Genomic DNA, 18,115 nt, shown 5'->3' on the forward strand with positions numbered 1-18,115 from the left:
ACATGTGACGACTCCGGGCTGGACTCCGCTTCTTCCACGGTGAAAGCCGATCCGGCGATCCACCGCGCGAAGTTAATGCATTTCCTCAGCGACCAGCACGGATCTGCTCTAGTCATGATGAAGCGGATATCGTCCTCTTTTGGAAGGCCAAACAAAGTAGTTTCGCTTTCACAATGAAGCACACAGCGCCTTCACGACATGGCGGCGGCGGCAACAACAATACTACAGCGAGAATAAAAGTTACACCTTCTTTCTTTGCATGAACATTTGGGTGGCGTTATGCAAATCTTCCCACATAGTGAGGTAGATATGTGGGGGCGTGTTAGAACGAGCCGTTTTAGGTAGGCGTGGTTGACTCTTAACTTTTATAAAGAATATCTCTTTGGATTTGAGACTTTAGTCTTTGCAACGTTACAGATCTTCTTTATGCACCAAGAGCTTGTAACACTCCAAAGAGAAAGGAAAAATTGAAATAGCATCCATATGACCCCTTTAACGCAATTAACGCCTGAGGAGGAGCTAGGTTTGGCCACCCCACACACAGCTGCTGCTTCTGTCTCTTTTTTTCTTGACAAGAATTGCATTTATTTAGATGCAGAACGTCTTTACAACCATGTCAAACAGGATACTTTTCAGATGCGCACTCCACTGCGCCTCAGCGACAGGCACTAGTCAAACAAGCACAGAAACGGTACAGGTGACGAGGCAGCTTCAGTAGAACAACTGTGAACTGCGGTCAGATGAGATGTTTTCAGGCCATATGTCAGTAAAAAACAATTTTCCTGTCCTGTTAGCCATTGTACTGTGTAGTGTTGTCACGGTACCAAAATTTCAGTATTCGGTACCGATACCAGTGAAAATCCACATCCATCCATCGGTACCAAAGCAAAACACAAAAACATGCTAATTGAACAACATTTTTATTAATAACGTTAAACAAAAATTAAATGTACAAAACCAATGCCATTCTTTATACTTATTTAAAATTGTTTCAAGTTTTTCCACAAGAAATAAAAGTATGAAAAAAGTAAACAAGTTTCACCCAAAAGTTTAGTCATAGTTCTGCTGCCACTGAAAAACATCTGTAAACTGTTGTCTGTTTTAGGGTTTGCTGGTGTTTTCAGGATCTTCCTCAGTCTGCAGCTGTAAAAGGAAAATATAATATACTTCAGTAAAGCAGTGGGCTGAGTCTGATCAAATTCAACATTAGATCATTGACACCAGCTAAAATATAACTTTTCAGTAAATAACAAACCTCAGCTTTTATAATAAATTTAGATAAGATTACAAATATTAAGTGTATATCAAATAGATGCAAACTGTAGTATTAAAAACACTTTACAATAAGATTGTATTTGTTAGATAACATGACCTAACAATAAACAATAGTTATATGGCAATTATTCTTATTAGGGTTAATTTCAAAGTTCAATCTGTTAAAATTATTTAATGCACAATGAACAAACATGAATGATCAAGTGTTTGTATTAAATAACATTCACAAACATTAATGAATGTTTTAAAAAAATATTTTGTTCACTCACTGTAAGATGTTACTAGATCTAACATTGTACAGTAAAGTTAACTACATATATGCTAACGGCGATGTTTATTTCAATCCGAAATTCAAATTAAAATATGGAATAATATTCCCAACAGAGGCTCTAAATATTAAAAATGTAATTGAAACATACCTGCTTGAACTTGATCGGGGTGTTTTGTTAGTTTGATGCGTTTCCTCCTCTTGAGGTCGCCACTGCTTTTATGAAGAGGTTGCCAGGTTTTCACAACAAAACCCGCCCAATCGCGTTTCGAGGGGGTCCCCGTTAAAAATCGCGTTCCGAGGATAAAATACGCATGTTTTGGCGGGGTTCCCCTGGTAAAATTTGCATTCCAGGGGCTAAATATCACATGAATGGGGTCGTTTTTCAACCAACAGTGTTAAAGCAGCCCAATTCCGCGGGAAAACCGCGGACTTGGCAACACTGGAAGAGGATAGCTTTCTGATAGCGCAGCGGGGCGAACTCCGGTCCTGGAGAGCCGCAGCCCTGCAGAGTTCAGCTCCAACCCTAATTAAAACTCACCTGCCTGTAGCTTTCTAGTAACCCTTCAGACCTTGATTAGCTTGTTCAGGTGTGTTTGATTAGGGTTGAAGCAAAACTCTGCAGGGCTGCGGCTCTCCAGGACTGACGTACGCCACCCCTGGGATAGCGCATCAAGAACCGGGTTGACCGGGTACTCCGTACCACCGGTACTTAAAAAAACCTGGTACCGTAACGTTTTCATTTTTTTAGTACCGACTTGGTACCGAAATACCGGGTCTTTTGACAACACTAGTACTGTGCTCATTGCGCGTGCTCTTCAATTGCACGCACAAATACAGCGGTGCGCACTGTAGCCTGGATCACTTTATATTAAAGCACAAATGAAACTACGAGCATGCGTGTCAGATCTCTGTCACGTTCAGTTTAACTTTTTTTTTTTCAATAATAAGAAGAATTATTAATTAAAAATGCAAAAATGGCTAGCTGGGAATGTTTTTGAAAGTTGATGTACAGCTCGGACTGATTCATAGAAATTTTACACTCCTGAAGTTCAAATCAGACACTATTAAATAATTCCTCTGTATCACAAAACTTGATTAGAAATGATCATCAAACTTAATCAAACTAGAAAACGTAATGGACAATAAAGCATGATCACAATAACAATTAGTTTATATTGCCAACAAAATCATGAATATAAAACAAATATTCAGTTACTATGTACTACAACAAACCATCTTATGTAACCAATGATTTGCATCTTAAAAGTGTGGACACTTCAGCAAAATTTCGGCAACATTTTGTAGACAATTGTTAATAGTGTAGAGATGTAGCTTTCAATCCTAGAAGCTTTCTGTTAGCCAATTTGCGTTACTAACTTGATCCTGTTGCGAAATCTTTCGCTCTCACACAGAATTCCCAATCGCATGAATTTCTTATTAAATTACTGGATTTTGCTCACAAAAATTTGCCAAATAACAGGAAATCTGACCACACATTTATGCTGTTACTGAGAACTTCCCACATATCAAGCAATGAGAATCAGTCTGGAATCGAATCGTGATTCTTTGAATCAAATGAATCGCAAGTTGCCTACAGGTTACAGATTGTAGGTCAGCAGAAATCAGATTTCCAAGTTTCCACACTCAGCTTGATTTTAGTCTTTGTTGTTGTTTATCATCTCAAACTCTTCATTCAGACTGGTTTTCCTCACACTGCCCATTCCGCTCAGTTCTGCTGGACAGTGTGGTGTGAATCTCCAGGCTCGCGAGGAAGAAGCTGGTCTATCTGGTAGTCATGGAGACCGAGGGTCGCCATGGACACCACGTCCGGCCTCAGTTCCTGTCTGTCCCTGCTTTCACAGAAGCCCCGCTCCTCCCACCTCCTCTGTTTTCCAGCACTAAACTGGGTCATTGCTATCAGACTCCATTCCTGAGATCAGATTGGTTGGGAATTGTCCTTCGGCCTTTTTCACCCTTTTGCTTGAAGACTCGAGGGACGCATTACGGGCCCACCAACATCTGAACCCAGTTGAGCAGCGTGACATGGTTTACTCGAGCGAACAGGGACACTCTGAGCCTCGGGACTTGTTTTTAGGAAACGTCATTAGATGTAATTGGGTTACACATTTGTGTCATCGTCGAGGTTCCAGGCTAAAACGAAAGAGACAGTGTTCAGAATAGCTACTACTATGATACTTGTGCTATTTTAGAAGTATGGAGAACATATTACTGGTGTTTTTATATCATAATGGTTGATTATATATATAATAGCAATTTCTGTAATTTAATCAGACATGTTTTAGAGTCAGATAAGCATCAGAAATTGTTAAATACTTTGCTAATAGTGACTAAGAGGAATGTGAATCTTTGGAGTGACAGTGAATCAATTCCATTCATTGGGTTTTGATTTGATTTAGTCATTTTTAGGTCAATACCAAGCTGCTTTTTGTTGGTCAACATGATTAACTTTAACCTCTTGCAAAATCTGCTTGGATAAATATTTTCGATCATTCGATTCCCGATTGCATGGATTTGGGAAATTATTGGATTTCGCCTGTGAAAGTTTGGGGGAAATCCAGTTGAGAATAAATTTGGAATCAGATTCTTTGAATCATGTGAATAATGCCATCACTCACCCTCAGGCCATCATAGTTGTAGATGAGTTTGTTTCTTCATCATGTTTGGAGAAATGTAGCATTACGTCACTTGTTCGCTAATGGATGCTCTGCAGTGAATGGGTGCCGTAAGAATGAGAGTCCAAACAGCTGATAAAAACATCACAATAATCCACAAGTAATCCACACCACTCCAGTCCATCAATTAACATCTTGTGAAGCCAAAAGTTGCATGTTTGTAAGAAACAAATCCATCAAGACGTTTTTAACTTTATACTGTTGCTTCTGACTAAAATATGAGTCCATAATAACACTTTCTCCAGTGAAAAAGTCATCTCGTCTGAATCAGGTGAAAAAATATGCACAGATCAAACACTGTTTATAATTCAAAATAGTCTCAAAACATGCTCTAAACAAATATGTTGGTGGATTTTGATGTGAGAGGACAACAGGAGATGGACTTTTTCACTGGGGAAGTGTTATTATGGATTACAGACTCATATTTTGGCCAGAAGTGATGTTTTGAAGTTAAAAATGTCTTGATGGATTTGTTTCTTACAAACACACATTTTTTCACTTCACAAGATGTTAACTGATGGACTTGAGCCGTGTGGATTACTTGTGGATTATTGTGATTATTTTATCATCTGTTTGGGCTCTTATTCTGACGGCACCCATTCACTGCAGAGGATCCATTGGTGAGCAAATATTTCCCCTTGAAGAAACAAACTTTTCTAAGTATTTTCATTTTTGGATGAACTATTACTTTAAGAGTTAAACATGTTTTTTTACAACAGTCTAACAGGATAAATAAAAAGAAAGAAAAAACGAAATAGATTATCAATTAAAATAAAGTTTAAAACTTTTCAATTAAAGAAAAGGAAACAAATGAAGAAACACCTGGAATATTATCTTAATAAACTGTCAGTTTGTCATGGCAAAAATAGCAACATGTGCTGATACTAATGCGGTTTTTGAAAAATAGTACAATTTATAATAATAGTATTTCATTCAATATGTTAACGCAATGTGTTTACACATTCAATATGTTATAATGAGGATATATAATGCGACACCATTCTTATACTGAATTATACATAAAACGTTATACGTACTCAGAACATGAAGTATGCAGTAAGAAATGGCCTAGTATTACTTTCTGGAGTCACTGAAGGAAAAAAAATTACTTTCCCATGCTGTTTCACTTCTCTTCTCAAATGTCTCCTTCTATTATTTCAACACTTTCTTCATTTTTATGTCTACTTTCTCCCTCAGCTCATTACAAAACTGCAAACGAAGGGCAGGTGCTGCCTGAGCAGCATTAATTAGTATGTGGAAATATGTCCACCACTTCATTATTTCTCGTCTCTGCCAATATCAGATGTTGTGTTATTAAATCAAAACTGCTACGCTCCCTCATGCTAGCAATGTCACATCTAAGAAGTGCTACTGTCTTTATTTTATAGATCATTATTAATGCACTTGGCCAAACTTTCTCTCGGTAGCACGTCCAAGTCTGCAGGGTGTTTCAAATGTGAAAAAAACTGAATGTGCGCAGAATGTTATTTATTTATATCGTAGCATATTGTGTGTGAAGTTTAATGGAAGAATTAGTGAAGGAGAAGTTGGCATGTTGATACTGGCATCGTTCCCTGAGCCACTGCTGATATTGTTAATGTGCTGTTTATTCCTCCGGTCTTGGAAAGCAATTTTGTATAGAAAATATGTATTTTCAGATATTTTTCAAATTAATACAGTTAAATCATGAAATATGTTACAATACAATTAAATAAATAATTTACATGATAATGTGTATAATTCTTAGCATATAATTATGAAGGGCTGAACAGGAAATAATCATGTAAATTCTGAATATATAAATGTAAATTAGAATATAAAGAAGTAAATCAGAATATATAGTTATAAATCAGAATATGCAAAAGAGATATTTTTCAAAAACCCATATGACCTGCATATGACCTGCTCTTTAACTAAGAAAATTTAAGTCAGAAAAAAAGTTAATGAATTGACTTGTACCTGACCTTTAAAGGGGACTCATCCCTCTTTTATTTGTGGTATACTGTCTCAGTCTAAATTACATTCACACTGGTGTTATAGGAAGCAAAACAAATTAGGATAGAATAATAATAATAACAACAACAATTTTATATTATTGTTATTCCTATGACAGTAATAGTCATATATTGTACAAGAAAAAAAACAAATTTCCACTGTAAAATAAATGAAAATGAATATTTCATAGGTATATAATTTTTTTGCTGTACAATACATTAGGGAAATTACAATACTTATTTCCTGATTTCTACACTTGAAAGAGATATTTTGAATTTGGACTGCATTTAAACCGCTGTCAGCAATTCATGCTGCACTTTTAAGCTTTTATTTTGATAGAAACAGCAGTAGAACTTTTATTTTGAAGGAAATCTCCAGCTTCAGTGAAAACAGGCTTACAAAAACAAAAACGCATCTCACTACAAATCTAGTGAAATGCTGTAATCATCTGTCGCGGAAATAAAGCCTAACTGGTGGCTGTTGCGCACCCAAACGCGCGCTAAACTCACAGCATGTGCAATAAACCAGTTCACTGCATTCATTTATTATGAACGGAGCCGTTCTGAGGCGCGGAAATCACCGGATCACGAGCCGATCACCTGAACAATGTGTGCGCTTCGCTTTGAAACGCGCAGCAAAAACAGACTTGATAAAGGGATTAAGCATATTGTGCTTTCGGATTTCGTTTGTTTGACAGATACTGTGCCAAAGCATAACGGCCCAAAACACAACTTTAAAGACCTTTTATGTTAGAATAAGAAGTTTAAATATATTTTAAAAACTACACTTTTTGCCCGTATCGTTTTATATCGTCATGTGACCACGATAATAACGCGATATCACAATATTGATAATAACCTTACATCCCTACTAGCTTTATCTATTCATAATTTATATTAATATATCAAACTTACAACTATATTTTCTGGTTTACTTCTTTACATATATTCATGAGTTACATTTACTTATTCAGTTTTGTATCTATTCATTCAGATTAATAATGTTATATATAAAAACTTTGCATATACAGTTTCATATATACTTAAAGTTATTTATAAACTTACAGTCATTCATATATATATATAAAATCTTTGTTTTGTTTTATTTATTTTTAATTCAAATAAATTGATATAAATTAATACATTCTTGTTTGTATTATATTCACATTTTAAAAAATTACACACACGCAGTTATTTAAATATTTATTTGTTTATATATTTACGTGTAATACTCATACATTTTGAATTTCATTTATATGTAAATTTATATTATACAAATTTTAAAATATATTACATTGATAACAATAATAATTATAACAATAATATTAATAATAATAATAAAAACAATAACAATGATAATAATAATAATAATTATTATTATTATTTAAATTCCTTTTGCAGTGGCAGAATTCAGAATTAAATCTGAAAGTCATGTTAAAAAGAAAGCTCAGTCCATGCTCAGATCGCCTGGAGGGCCGAAGGACTTCCATGTGCACACAGCTACAGCAGCCATATACTGTATAATGAATGAGTGCTGAAGGCAGCGCAGATTCATTGTGCCGGCATACAGGAAGACATTTATAACAAAGAAATCAGAGGAACAGAGAGAGTAATGAGGAAAGGCGGGCCGTAGGTGGTCCACATTAGCTCTTCAAAGGGTATGTCCATCGTCAAGCACTCGAGCCGACCTGTGCAGGATCTAATGACAGGTCAAAATACCACAGCCTTCCTCAAACCAGCGCAGCACGACCGTCCCATCTCATTATCCCAGCGCCTCTGACGGAGCTTCCACAGGGATGCTAATGGCCATAATGACAATCAGCCGTGTTCCTTTCACAAAGCCGCCGGTTTGGATGGGATGCGGCATTGATCCGGCTGCGTGGCTTTTGACATGGATCCTCTAGGGCGAGTCGAAGGACTAATTAATGTCTAGATGGCGCTCCTCTGAAGGACTGCGCTGTGTGTGGGAGGCTCGTGGAGAGTTACTTGTGTGGTCCAAGCCGTTATTAAAACAGTTTAGAGTTGTTTTAGCCCAAATTCTGTCATTATTTACTCCCCTGCATTGCGTCCCAAACCCATTGGCCTTATATCTATTGTGAGAAAAAAAGAAGGTAAATTGGAGAAGTTTGGCACTTCTTTTTATAATGGGAACTATAAACCACTAAACTTATCCATAACACTTATGCACTATATTCCAAGTCTGCTGGAGCCTTACAATAGAATACTATGAGAAAAACAATATTTGTCAGTATGTTTTGTTAGCTACAATACAATGTGGCATGTCATTTAATTAAAATAAAGCGCATCAAAATGTGACGTGTCCAATATTATGTGACATAATTGAAAATTGTAAAATACTGTATTTTGCAGTGTACCAAGTTAGAACGACTCCTTTGTTTTTAAAAACTAATATAAAAATATTAAAATCAATATTGTATTATTTATTAAAATAATTTAATATAATCAAAACAATATTTTTATATAATTATGTATAGTCAAATTTTATTACAATTTATTTGATATGTAAGCAAAATGGACATTATAAATGCTCCCAGTAAATCTGATCAAACTGTATAATCGAAAGCTTGTAAATATGAACCAAACTGATTCATAACGAATCAGTACCACACCTTTTATTTTATTTTTAATCCCACTTAGTTTTTGTAGGTCCCCAGTTAACATTAATTTTGTTTTTAGTACATTCTCTTTATGTATATTGTATATACAGTGGTGTGAAAAAGTGTTGGCCCCCTTCCGGATTTCTATAAAAATGGAATTATATAATAATAAATTATTCATGTTTTTAATATACATAAATTACATCTAAAATTAATTATAATAAATACTAAAAATAGATAAATTATAATAATTTATAAATTTTTAAATAATATTTAAATATTAAAAAACTTTCTTAATTTTCTTCAAAATATTTTTGTATGTGTTATTTAATTTAAAACAAATTTCAAAAATAATCAAACTGAATCTAAACAAATTTGTAGTAGCCCTTTTTAAATTATTTTGTGGGATTTGATAGCCTCATTGTCCATTTATTTTATTCATCTATGTATTTTTTTATTTCTAAAGAGTAGGCTTGGGGTACTATGTGGGCGAGCAAATAATGTCAGAATGTTCATATTTGGATGAACAATTGATTGAAGTTCTGCAGGCTGAGTTTGTGTGAGATTCGCCAGTTGATTGATGCATTTTGATCTGTGTTAATGATGGTGCTTTCAAACCTGGAAGGGTTTCCCAGTGATAAAGGACAAAAGTTTTATTAACACAGCTTATAAATATTCCATGTAAATATCAGTGCAGCGTTCATAATGTGCAGGTGTAACGTGTGCTCTGCAGCAGATGCTGATCGCGAGGCTTTCCAGACACTCACTAACCCAAGGAAACGTGCTAGACTTGATGGCCGTCATCAGAACAATCTGCCAGAGCTTCTGGATGGGTGCCGTGAATTGAGCGCATGCTTTAGACGTCATCAAACACAGAGGACTCAAATCTCGCCAATTAAGAAAAATCTGACTCTCTTGTTCTGCTTGAGCGACGTGAGATGAAGCTGAACAGTGAATGAATGCCGCTAAACTCAAGTGCTTTGCTAGCAGCCTGACAACTTGCAATTTACATGCTAGTCATCATGTTACTGTATGAAAACATGAATAATGAATAGCTAAAGCATAATATTCATAATATTGTATTATAATAGTGTTCTGTTTGTATTATTATTTTAGGTTTTCACAACAACGACAAAAGCTGTTAAAAGCTGATACCTTTTTAAATTAGCGTGAACTGTATCTCTACACACAACTGTTCCTTCTGGTCCTCGAATTTGATTGGCTGATAAGATTGTTGATATTAGAGTTCAACAGAACTCTAACAGCCATTTCACCTTTTGTATCACGCCACTTGCCAAAGTTGCTGTATTTCTCACAGCGAGTGTCATGGCGGATGCCCAAATCCACTATAATTGAAAAATAATACTGTTTTGTGTCACGGAATGTAGTTTTAAGAGCATGTTAGGCGAGAATATACTTGTTTGGACTTCAAATATGCGGTTTGTTAAAGGGTTAGTTCACCCAAAAATGAAAATTAGCTTGTGTTTTACTCACCCTCGAGGCATCCTAGGTGTATATGACTTTCTTCTTTCAGACGAATCCAGTCTGAGTTATATTAAAAATTGTCCTGGCTATTCCAAGTTCTATCATTGCAGTCAGCGGGTGTTGCAGTTGAACAGTCCACAAGTCGTCAAATAAAGCGCGCACATCCATAATAAAATATGCCTGACACGGCTCCGGGGGATGAATAAAGGCCTCCTGTAGCGAATCCATGTGTTTTTGTAAGAAAAATATCCATATTTCAAATGTAATAAACACTTTTCTCTCACTTCTGGTATCTGTCATACGCGAAAGCCATTCCGGCGGATGACGTAAGACGTCGGCGTTGCGTGAATGGTGACGAATGCGAAGAGAGAACAAAACAAAACACCAGTCACGAATTAGAAGTACAAACCGAAGATTTGCAAAGAGAAAAATGTCGGAGGATTTCGATATAAACCAAGAGGAGACTGGTCCTCGAGGGTGAGTAAAACACAAGTTAATTTTCATTTTTGGGTGAACTAACCCTTTAATAAAGATAACGTCTATTTGAAAATTTGCTTTGACGTTTTCAGAGATGTGAGCTCCAGGACGTCAGCGGCCGTTCAGCGCTCATGAACCCGCCGAGAGCAGCCTTACCTCGGCCAGATCTTCTGGAATTTACCGCTGGCTCTGGTGTCTCTATAGTGGTTAAACATGAGATATATTTTGTTTTGGGTAAATCTAACGGGCAGTCTTTGGTCTCATTAATCTATTATTTGTTCCAGAGCAAATAGATTTTGCTGAGGGCAAAATCTCAGCACATTATTTTATGTAACTTCAATGCTGTATATAGCGCTGCCTTTGTACTTTTGACTGAATTGCCTAGCTATATATATATATATATATATATACATGACATTGTATTATATATAAATATTTTTGTTAAATTATAACCATTAAAAAACTATATAAAAATCGGTCACTGTAAAACATAATATAATAAAATATTCAGAATATACTTCATTTGAATGTCTGTCAGTAGAGAAAGAGCTAGAAAGCATGTAAGTGTGACATCTGTCAGCAGTTGTTAACTGAAGCATGCAAACCAGCCAAACCTTGCCACCTTGTTTCCACCTGCTGTGTGATTCTACCTACATTTTAACATCAGAACTGTGGCATCAGATGCCGTAACGTAGTGCTTTTCCACTTCGTCTTCCACTCGCAATTAAGATGCCGGCTGTCAACGCTGTTCATCAGTCCAAAACATTGGACGGAGCAGCGATGATTGGCAATGTCAGGACCAATTTTGGCAGTTGCAGACTAGACGAGCATGAAATTGCTGCGGGGAAAGTAAAGGCTGAAGGAAAAACGAGCCTCACAGACCTGTGGCGCTCGCAACGAGAGTCTAAAATTATCAAGCTGATCCCGATGCATTTATGATGAGCCTGGCTAATGGGTGGAGGGTGATGGAGGGAGGGTCTTTCACACCGTTCCCCTCCAGCAATTAAACCCAATGAGTGATGGATGGAAAAATGGCGTAAATGCAATTAGAAAGTCTTTTCTTTGGCATAGATCTTTTTTGATTGTGCCAGTCATAGCTGCTGAAGGGGACTTTGAATGTCGTAACTGCTGCCTCCTTTTACATGCATATGAGTGAAGTGCATAATTTCTGATCTTTTTATTATAAAATAATTATTTTATTATACAAATGTGCATTAAAATTGCTTTAAATGGGTAATCATTCTCTAAAAAGACTTCAAAACTGCAATGGAAACATATTTATTGAATAAATTCCTATATGTGACCCTGGACCACAAAACCAGTCACAAGGGTCAAATTGAGATCTACACATCATCCGAAGGCTGAATAAATAAGCTTTCACTTGATGTATGGTTTGTTAGGATTGGACAATATTTGGCTGAGATACAACTATTTGAATATCTGGAATCTGAGGGTGCAAAACATTCTAAATATTGTGAAAATCTCCTTTAAAGTTGTCCAAATTAAGTTCTTAGCAATGCATATTACTAATCAAAAATTCAGTTTTGATGTATTTACAGTAGGAAATTTACAAAATATCTTCATGGAACATGGATCTTTACTTAATATCATGAATTTTGGCATAAAAGAAAAACTGATAATTTTGACCCATACAATGTATTGTTGGCTATTGATATACCTGTGTTACTTATGACTGGTTTTGTGATCCAGGGTCACATATGCCCATAAAAAAATGCCACATTGCTTTGGAATTCTAATTTATATTTTGCATGTAAATATATATAAAAAAAAAACTAAACCATCACTGCTATAAAATATTATATTGTAATAGTGTTCTGATTATAATGTTATTTCAGGAGCTCAGGTTTTTTTACATTTTGAGACAAAAAGACATTTTTGAAATTTTTTTTAATTAAAAGTTGATTAATATAAATGGGAGAATTAGTAAAAAAGGGTAATATATAGTAAAATGCATTTTAGAATAAATTAATAATTACACACACACACGTATGTAACAAATTACAAAAAAAAAAACAATTGTAAAATAAATCTAGTTCAATCATTTTCAGTGTATTTTTATGCAAATCTTAGGTTATTGCATGTAAAACGCTGATGCAAATAAACATGTTACTGAATAAAACTTTCTTGATGTGAATAAATGTTTGTATTCTTTAAAAAGACTAAGAAACTACATTGGAAACATTTTCCTAGATGCGCATTTAAAAAGTCACTTCTTTATGACATTTATATGTTGCTTGCAAATATATAGTGAACATTTTTTGAACACATGGGATAAAAACGCTGCTTTTTAATTGTTTTGACATTTTAAAATGTAAAAAAAATAGTTTTCTGTCAAAACATGTTATGTGTTAATTTATATTTTGTATAAATGCATGGATCGCCGGAAGGATGCATATGGATGACTACTGCCAGCTAAAAATGGCATTCTGCACTGACGCTGGAAATCGGGTCTATGTTTAGTCATGCTGTTTGCATCTGCATTGTGGAAAACTCACCAATGAGCAATTCCTCAAATGTACCATGTGTCAGTACGGTGTGTAAAGTCTGACATTTGTGTTTGTTTTGCGTAGATACGGACTACATCAGCACGGAGGAAGAGCAGAAGGTAGAACAGATGCTAACTTTCCTGACGGAGGAGTCCAAGCAGGCAGCTGCCAGCACAGCGGTGAGTACAGCTTCCCACACAGGTTCAGCAAACCACAACCAGCCTCTCCATCGTACCATGACTAGAGTCAAACTCTGCCACTGATGGACAGCAATATGCTGTCTGCTGCCTCATGAACCGTTAAAATGATTTGGTCAACTTACAACTTGAGAAATCCTGCCAAAGTTAACATTTGATCTTTTGAAATTTAAATATCTCAGTATAATGTAAGCTCACACAAATAAAACGTTCTTTATCTGCTTCTGCAGAGCTTAATGAGTGTGGTAGTCCATGTAGGACTTCACGTGACTTTTTTTCTGATTATTTCAGTCCAAAATAACAGATTTTTCAACAGCTATTCTAAACAATTCCAGTGCTATTTGCAGTATTTTTTTGTGTTGTTTTGCCATGAAAATCTACTAATAATCATCATGGTGTAGTTATATAATAAGTGTTTGTGACCATAGGAGTACAGTTACCTGTAAATATTTTAATGTGCAATAAGTAAATATGCAATAATCATTCAAATGTTTAGACGGTAGCAAAAAACAATCAATAGTTAGTTTATTTAATAATTTTGTTTGTTTGATAAAATTTTGATGAAGTATGGTGTGTATTTATAAAGGATGTAAACATATAGAATTCAAACATTGCGCAAATAAGACAAGATGGCAAACTTTTGCGAATAATGCAAGGACTGGTTGAACTTAAAATAAAATTGTTGGTAAAAAAAAACGGCAAAAGAATGTAAAGTTTTGGGAGAATGCATTACTTTTGGAAGAGATCAAAGTTTCTCAAATGGAGATCAAAGAGAATGCAACGTTTCATGGGAGAACATATTACTTTTGCGAGAAAATGCAAATGGTTTGTGAGAGAACAAAGTTTCTTGGGGGAAGGCAAAACTTTTGCAAGAGAACGCCAAGTTTTTTGGGGAAACAATATTTTGTTGAGAGAACGCAACATTTCTTGGAAGAATGCAATACTTTTGGAAGAACTATTTTTAGTAAAATTTTTTCTGAGAAAATGCAAAGTTTCATTAGAGAATGCAACATTACTTGAGGGAGTGCGAGAAAATGCAAAGTTTCTCAGGTGAATGCAATACTTTGGTGAGAGAATGCAACGTTTCTTGGGAAAGCGCAATACTTTTGAGACAGAATGCAAATATTTTGCGAGAGAACAAAGTTTGTTGGGAGAACATAATACTTTCGCTAGAGAATGCAATGTTTCTTGAGGTAACACGATACTTTTGCCAGAGAAAACGCCAATGTTTTGTAAGAGAACAGTTTCTCGATGGAATGCAATAATTTTGGGATAATGCAAAACTTTTGCTCGATAATGGTGAGTATCTTTTTCATGGTGAGTGTCTGGTGAGTGGTGAGTAATGGTGAATATCTTTTTTTTAATCTATTTTCGTGAGAGAATGCAAAGTTACTTGGGGGAGCACAATACATTCTTGCGAGAAAATGCAAAGTTTCTTAGGAGAACAATACTTTTGTGAGAGAACAAAGTTTTTCAGGGTAATGCAGTACTTTTGGAGAAACACAAATTTTTGTGGGAGAACGCCACATTTCTGTCAAAAACACTATTATCATACAACAACACAACATTACTTGGGGGAATGCAAAACATTTGGGAGAACACTAGTATTTTGTGAGAAAACGCAAAGTTTCTCAGGAGAACGCAGTGCTTGTATGAGAGAGTGCAACATTTCTTCGGGGAACAATAAAGGAGAACGCAACTCTTTTGCGAGAGAATGCAAATATTTTGCGAGAAAACAACGTTTCTCAGGAGAACGCAATACTTTTGCAAGAGAATGCAAATGTGTTGTGAGAGAATGCAGAAGCATTTCCTCGCATCTAGTAATTTTTTCGCTATGTCCTCTTAGGGGCTCTGTAATTCATGCAACAAATTACATAAGAATGGTTTTACAAGCAATCTCATTAATTCGCACTGCTGTTTATTCCTAATGTGTCAAGCTGTCGTGTACCTGATTGTCATTCAGCAAAGGACACACAAAAAATCAACAATTTTTCAGTGTTCAGTCTAACCTTGGAACTTAAAACATATTGAACCAGCTGTCCTTTAAAAGGCTTGTTTCATTCACGAAAATGAAGCGATTCATTCATCAATGGTATCATCTTTGAAAAAGTCAATCTGGCCTTCTTCTCCGTCCTCCTCCATCTTGTACTCTTCTTTTAATTTGGATGGATGGATCTACCTGAACCAATGTAAGACAAGGACAGCTTCAGTGTCACCATTGCACTGTACAGTAAATGACTACTTTATGGTCCTTCAAGCACCTTAAGCAACAAATCCTGCTGTAGCTTTTAACAGCATGAGCAGGGTGGCAATAAAAGCCTGTTAGTGATTTTCTGAAGTGGAATCACAAAGTTCCCTGAGGTTTCTGTGGCATAACGTTAATGTAATGGCCGGCCCATTCAGGTCTTTCCACAGCCGCTATCCACCTCAGCATTAGACAGCAGAAAGTGAAGCTCTTCCCCCAAGAGCTTCCCCTCTGCAGAGAAATATGATCGTCCATTCCCATCTCTCACAATACAGCAGCAGCAGCAGCAGACCCACCTCAGCACAGAGCAGCCAATTCAATTTAAACAGATAATTTGCCTCTGCGTTAAATTGAGTTGTGCAGTCTGCTGCATTGCAACAGCACAAGAAATAAGCATGTTTATTTTCTATAATAGCCATATAATCTTTTGATAATCATGTTAAAATAGGATATATTAGTAAATATGGGCAGCTGGCATGACATATAATTCTACCAAGGACATTTTTTCTTGTATAGTTGAATTTAGCTGGGCAGCCAAGATTTTGTCATGAACATAACATTTATTCACAATTTTTTTTTTTATTATTTTTTGTTTATACAAAAAGCAATCAACAACAAAACTCACTTAAACAAATTGCTTTTTGTTGTTTTGCATATTCTTTTGCTTTGTTTTACTTTTTGCTTGCTTGATTTTTTAAATTTTTTTGTTTGTCATGTTGTGTCAACATTTATTTCAAATTGTCTTTTTATTTGTTGTTTAATTGATTACGGTTTGCTTTTTTACTTTTTGGTTGTTTTGCTTTGTTTTACTTGTTGCTTGCTTTTTTGTTTGATTGTATGTTTGTCATGTTGTGTGAACATTTTTCTTTTTTGTTGCATGCTTGTTTTTTTGTTTGTTTTGCTTGTTTGTTGTGTGGTGAACGAAGTGATTTTAATTACAGTATTAGGGCTGGTAAGCGACTTTTAATCTAATTAATTACATGATGTGGAGATTAATTAATCTAATTAATTGCAAATTAATCAGACATCAAATTTGGCTGAGAAATTACTCCCAAAAGATAATTTAAAGTCATTGTTGTGAAGCATCAAACAGACATTACAAAAAGTAGCTTCAGCAAGAAATATTGTGTTTGATTCAACATAACATTTATAACATATACTCTTTTGGACCATGAGGGTGAGTAAATTATGACAATATTGTCATTTTTGGGTGGGTGAACTGTACCTTTAATAGTTTATTTTATAAATTGTATTATTATTACTATGGAAATATGAAATTATTTCTTTAATGAAATGATACTCTAAATAATAAACTAAAACTGCCAGCAGGTGGCGGTACATGGCTTAATCATTGAGTCATTCATTCATTTGATTCGTTCAAATGGCTGATTCATTCAGGAGTGAAGTAAATGGTTCTTTATGAATTGTCCATTGAATCATTAGGCTTGTTCTACTTGAATCATCATCACCATCAGATCGATCGGTGTGTGACATCAAAGTACTGCAAGAGACGACTCCTTATGCTTTTGAATCGCTCTCGCGGTACTTTGATGTCATAAACCGATTGGTCTGTGCAGCGCCGCTTCAAATCCAACGAGCCTAATGGTTTACCCAATTAGTTCAAAACTTGGATTAAGAAATGAAATGCAGCTGCGTGTCTCTCGGAGACGAACAATTCTGCTTTGTCTTTATATTTTCGTTGGCAAAATTGAGCAAAACAGACATTGTGTCTAAAATAGCATAATGTTAACTTTTTATTTATTGAACTGTTGTATAGGATCAGTATCACATTTGCACTCGTGTGATATTGCTTAAATATATGATGTAAATATGAGACAAAAACTCAAACGGGCATTTTTGCCCCATATCTTGAATTTTGGGGACATTCTGACTAGTTGCAGAGTTGTTACCCTGCATCATATTTGTCATCAATCAACTGTATGAAATGTCAGATGACCCACATATAGGTCTGAGGAAGGGCAAGTACGTTAAGTGCGTTAATAATTTCAACCCGTTATTTTTCACCGTAATTAATTAATCTAATTAACGCGTTAAATCCCCAGCCCTAATATGTGTGTGTATATATGTGTGTGTATATATATACAGTGGGTACGGAAAGTATTCAGACCCCCTTAAATTTTTCACTCTTTGTTATATTGCAGCCATTTGTTAAAATCATTTAAGTTAATTTTTTTTCCTCATTAATGTACACACAGCACCCCATATTGACAGAAAAACACAGAATCGTTGACATTTTTGCAGATTTATTAAAAAAGAAAAACTGAAATATCACATGGTCCTAAGTATTCAGACCCTTTGCTCAGTATTTAGTAGAAGCACCCTTTTGATCTAA

The 18,115-nt window shown here is 35.4% G+C and overlaps 1 protein-coding gene across 1 annotated transcript in view; it reads left to right on the forward strand.

Annotated features, from left to right (window-relative positions):
* LOC107661915 (E3 ubiquitin-protein ligase RNF123-like) overlaps positions 1 to 18,115 on the forward strand; it is a gene marked incomplete at its 5' end in the record, with an annotated part of 143,018 nt that overhangs the window by 109,171 nt on the left and 15,732 nt on the right. The window contains one exon of the mRNA XM_016451706.1: positions 13,405 to 13,499. Within this exon, the coding sequence (XP_016307192.1) occupies positions 13,405 to 13,499 (95 nt within the window). The remainder of the gene's footprint in view (positions 1 to 13,404; positions 13,500 to 18,115) is intronic.

The sequence above is a fragment of the Sinocyclocheilus anshuiensis genome, unplaced genomic scaffold, assembly GCF_001515605.1.
Source record: "Sinocyclocheilus anshuiensis isolate Anshui unplaced genomic scaffold, SAMN03320099.WGS_v1.1 scaffold751, whole genome shotgun sequence".
Classification (NCBI taxonomy): Eukaryota; Metazoa; Chordata; class Actinopteri; order Cypriniformes; family Cyprinidae; genus Sinocyclocheilus; species Sinocyclocheilus anshuiensis.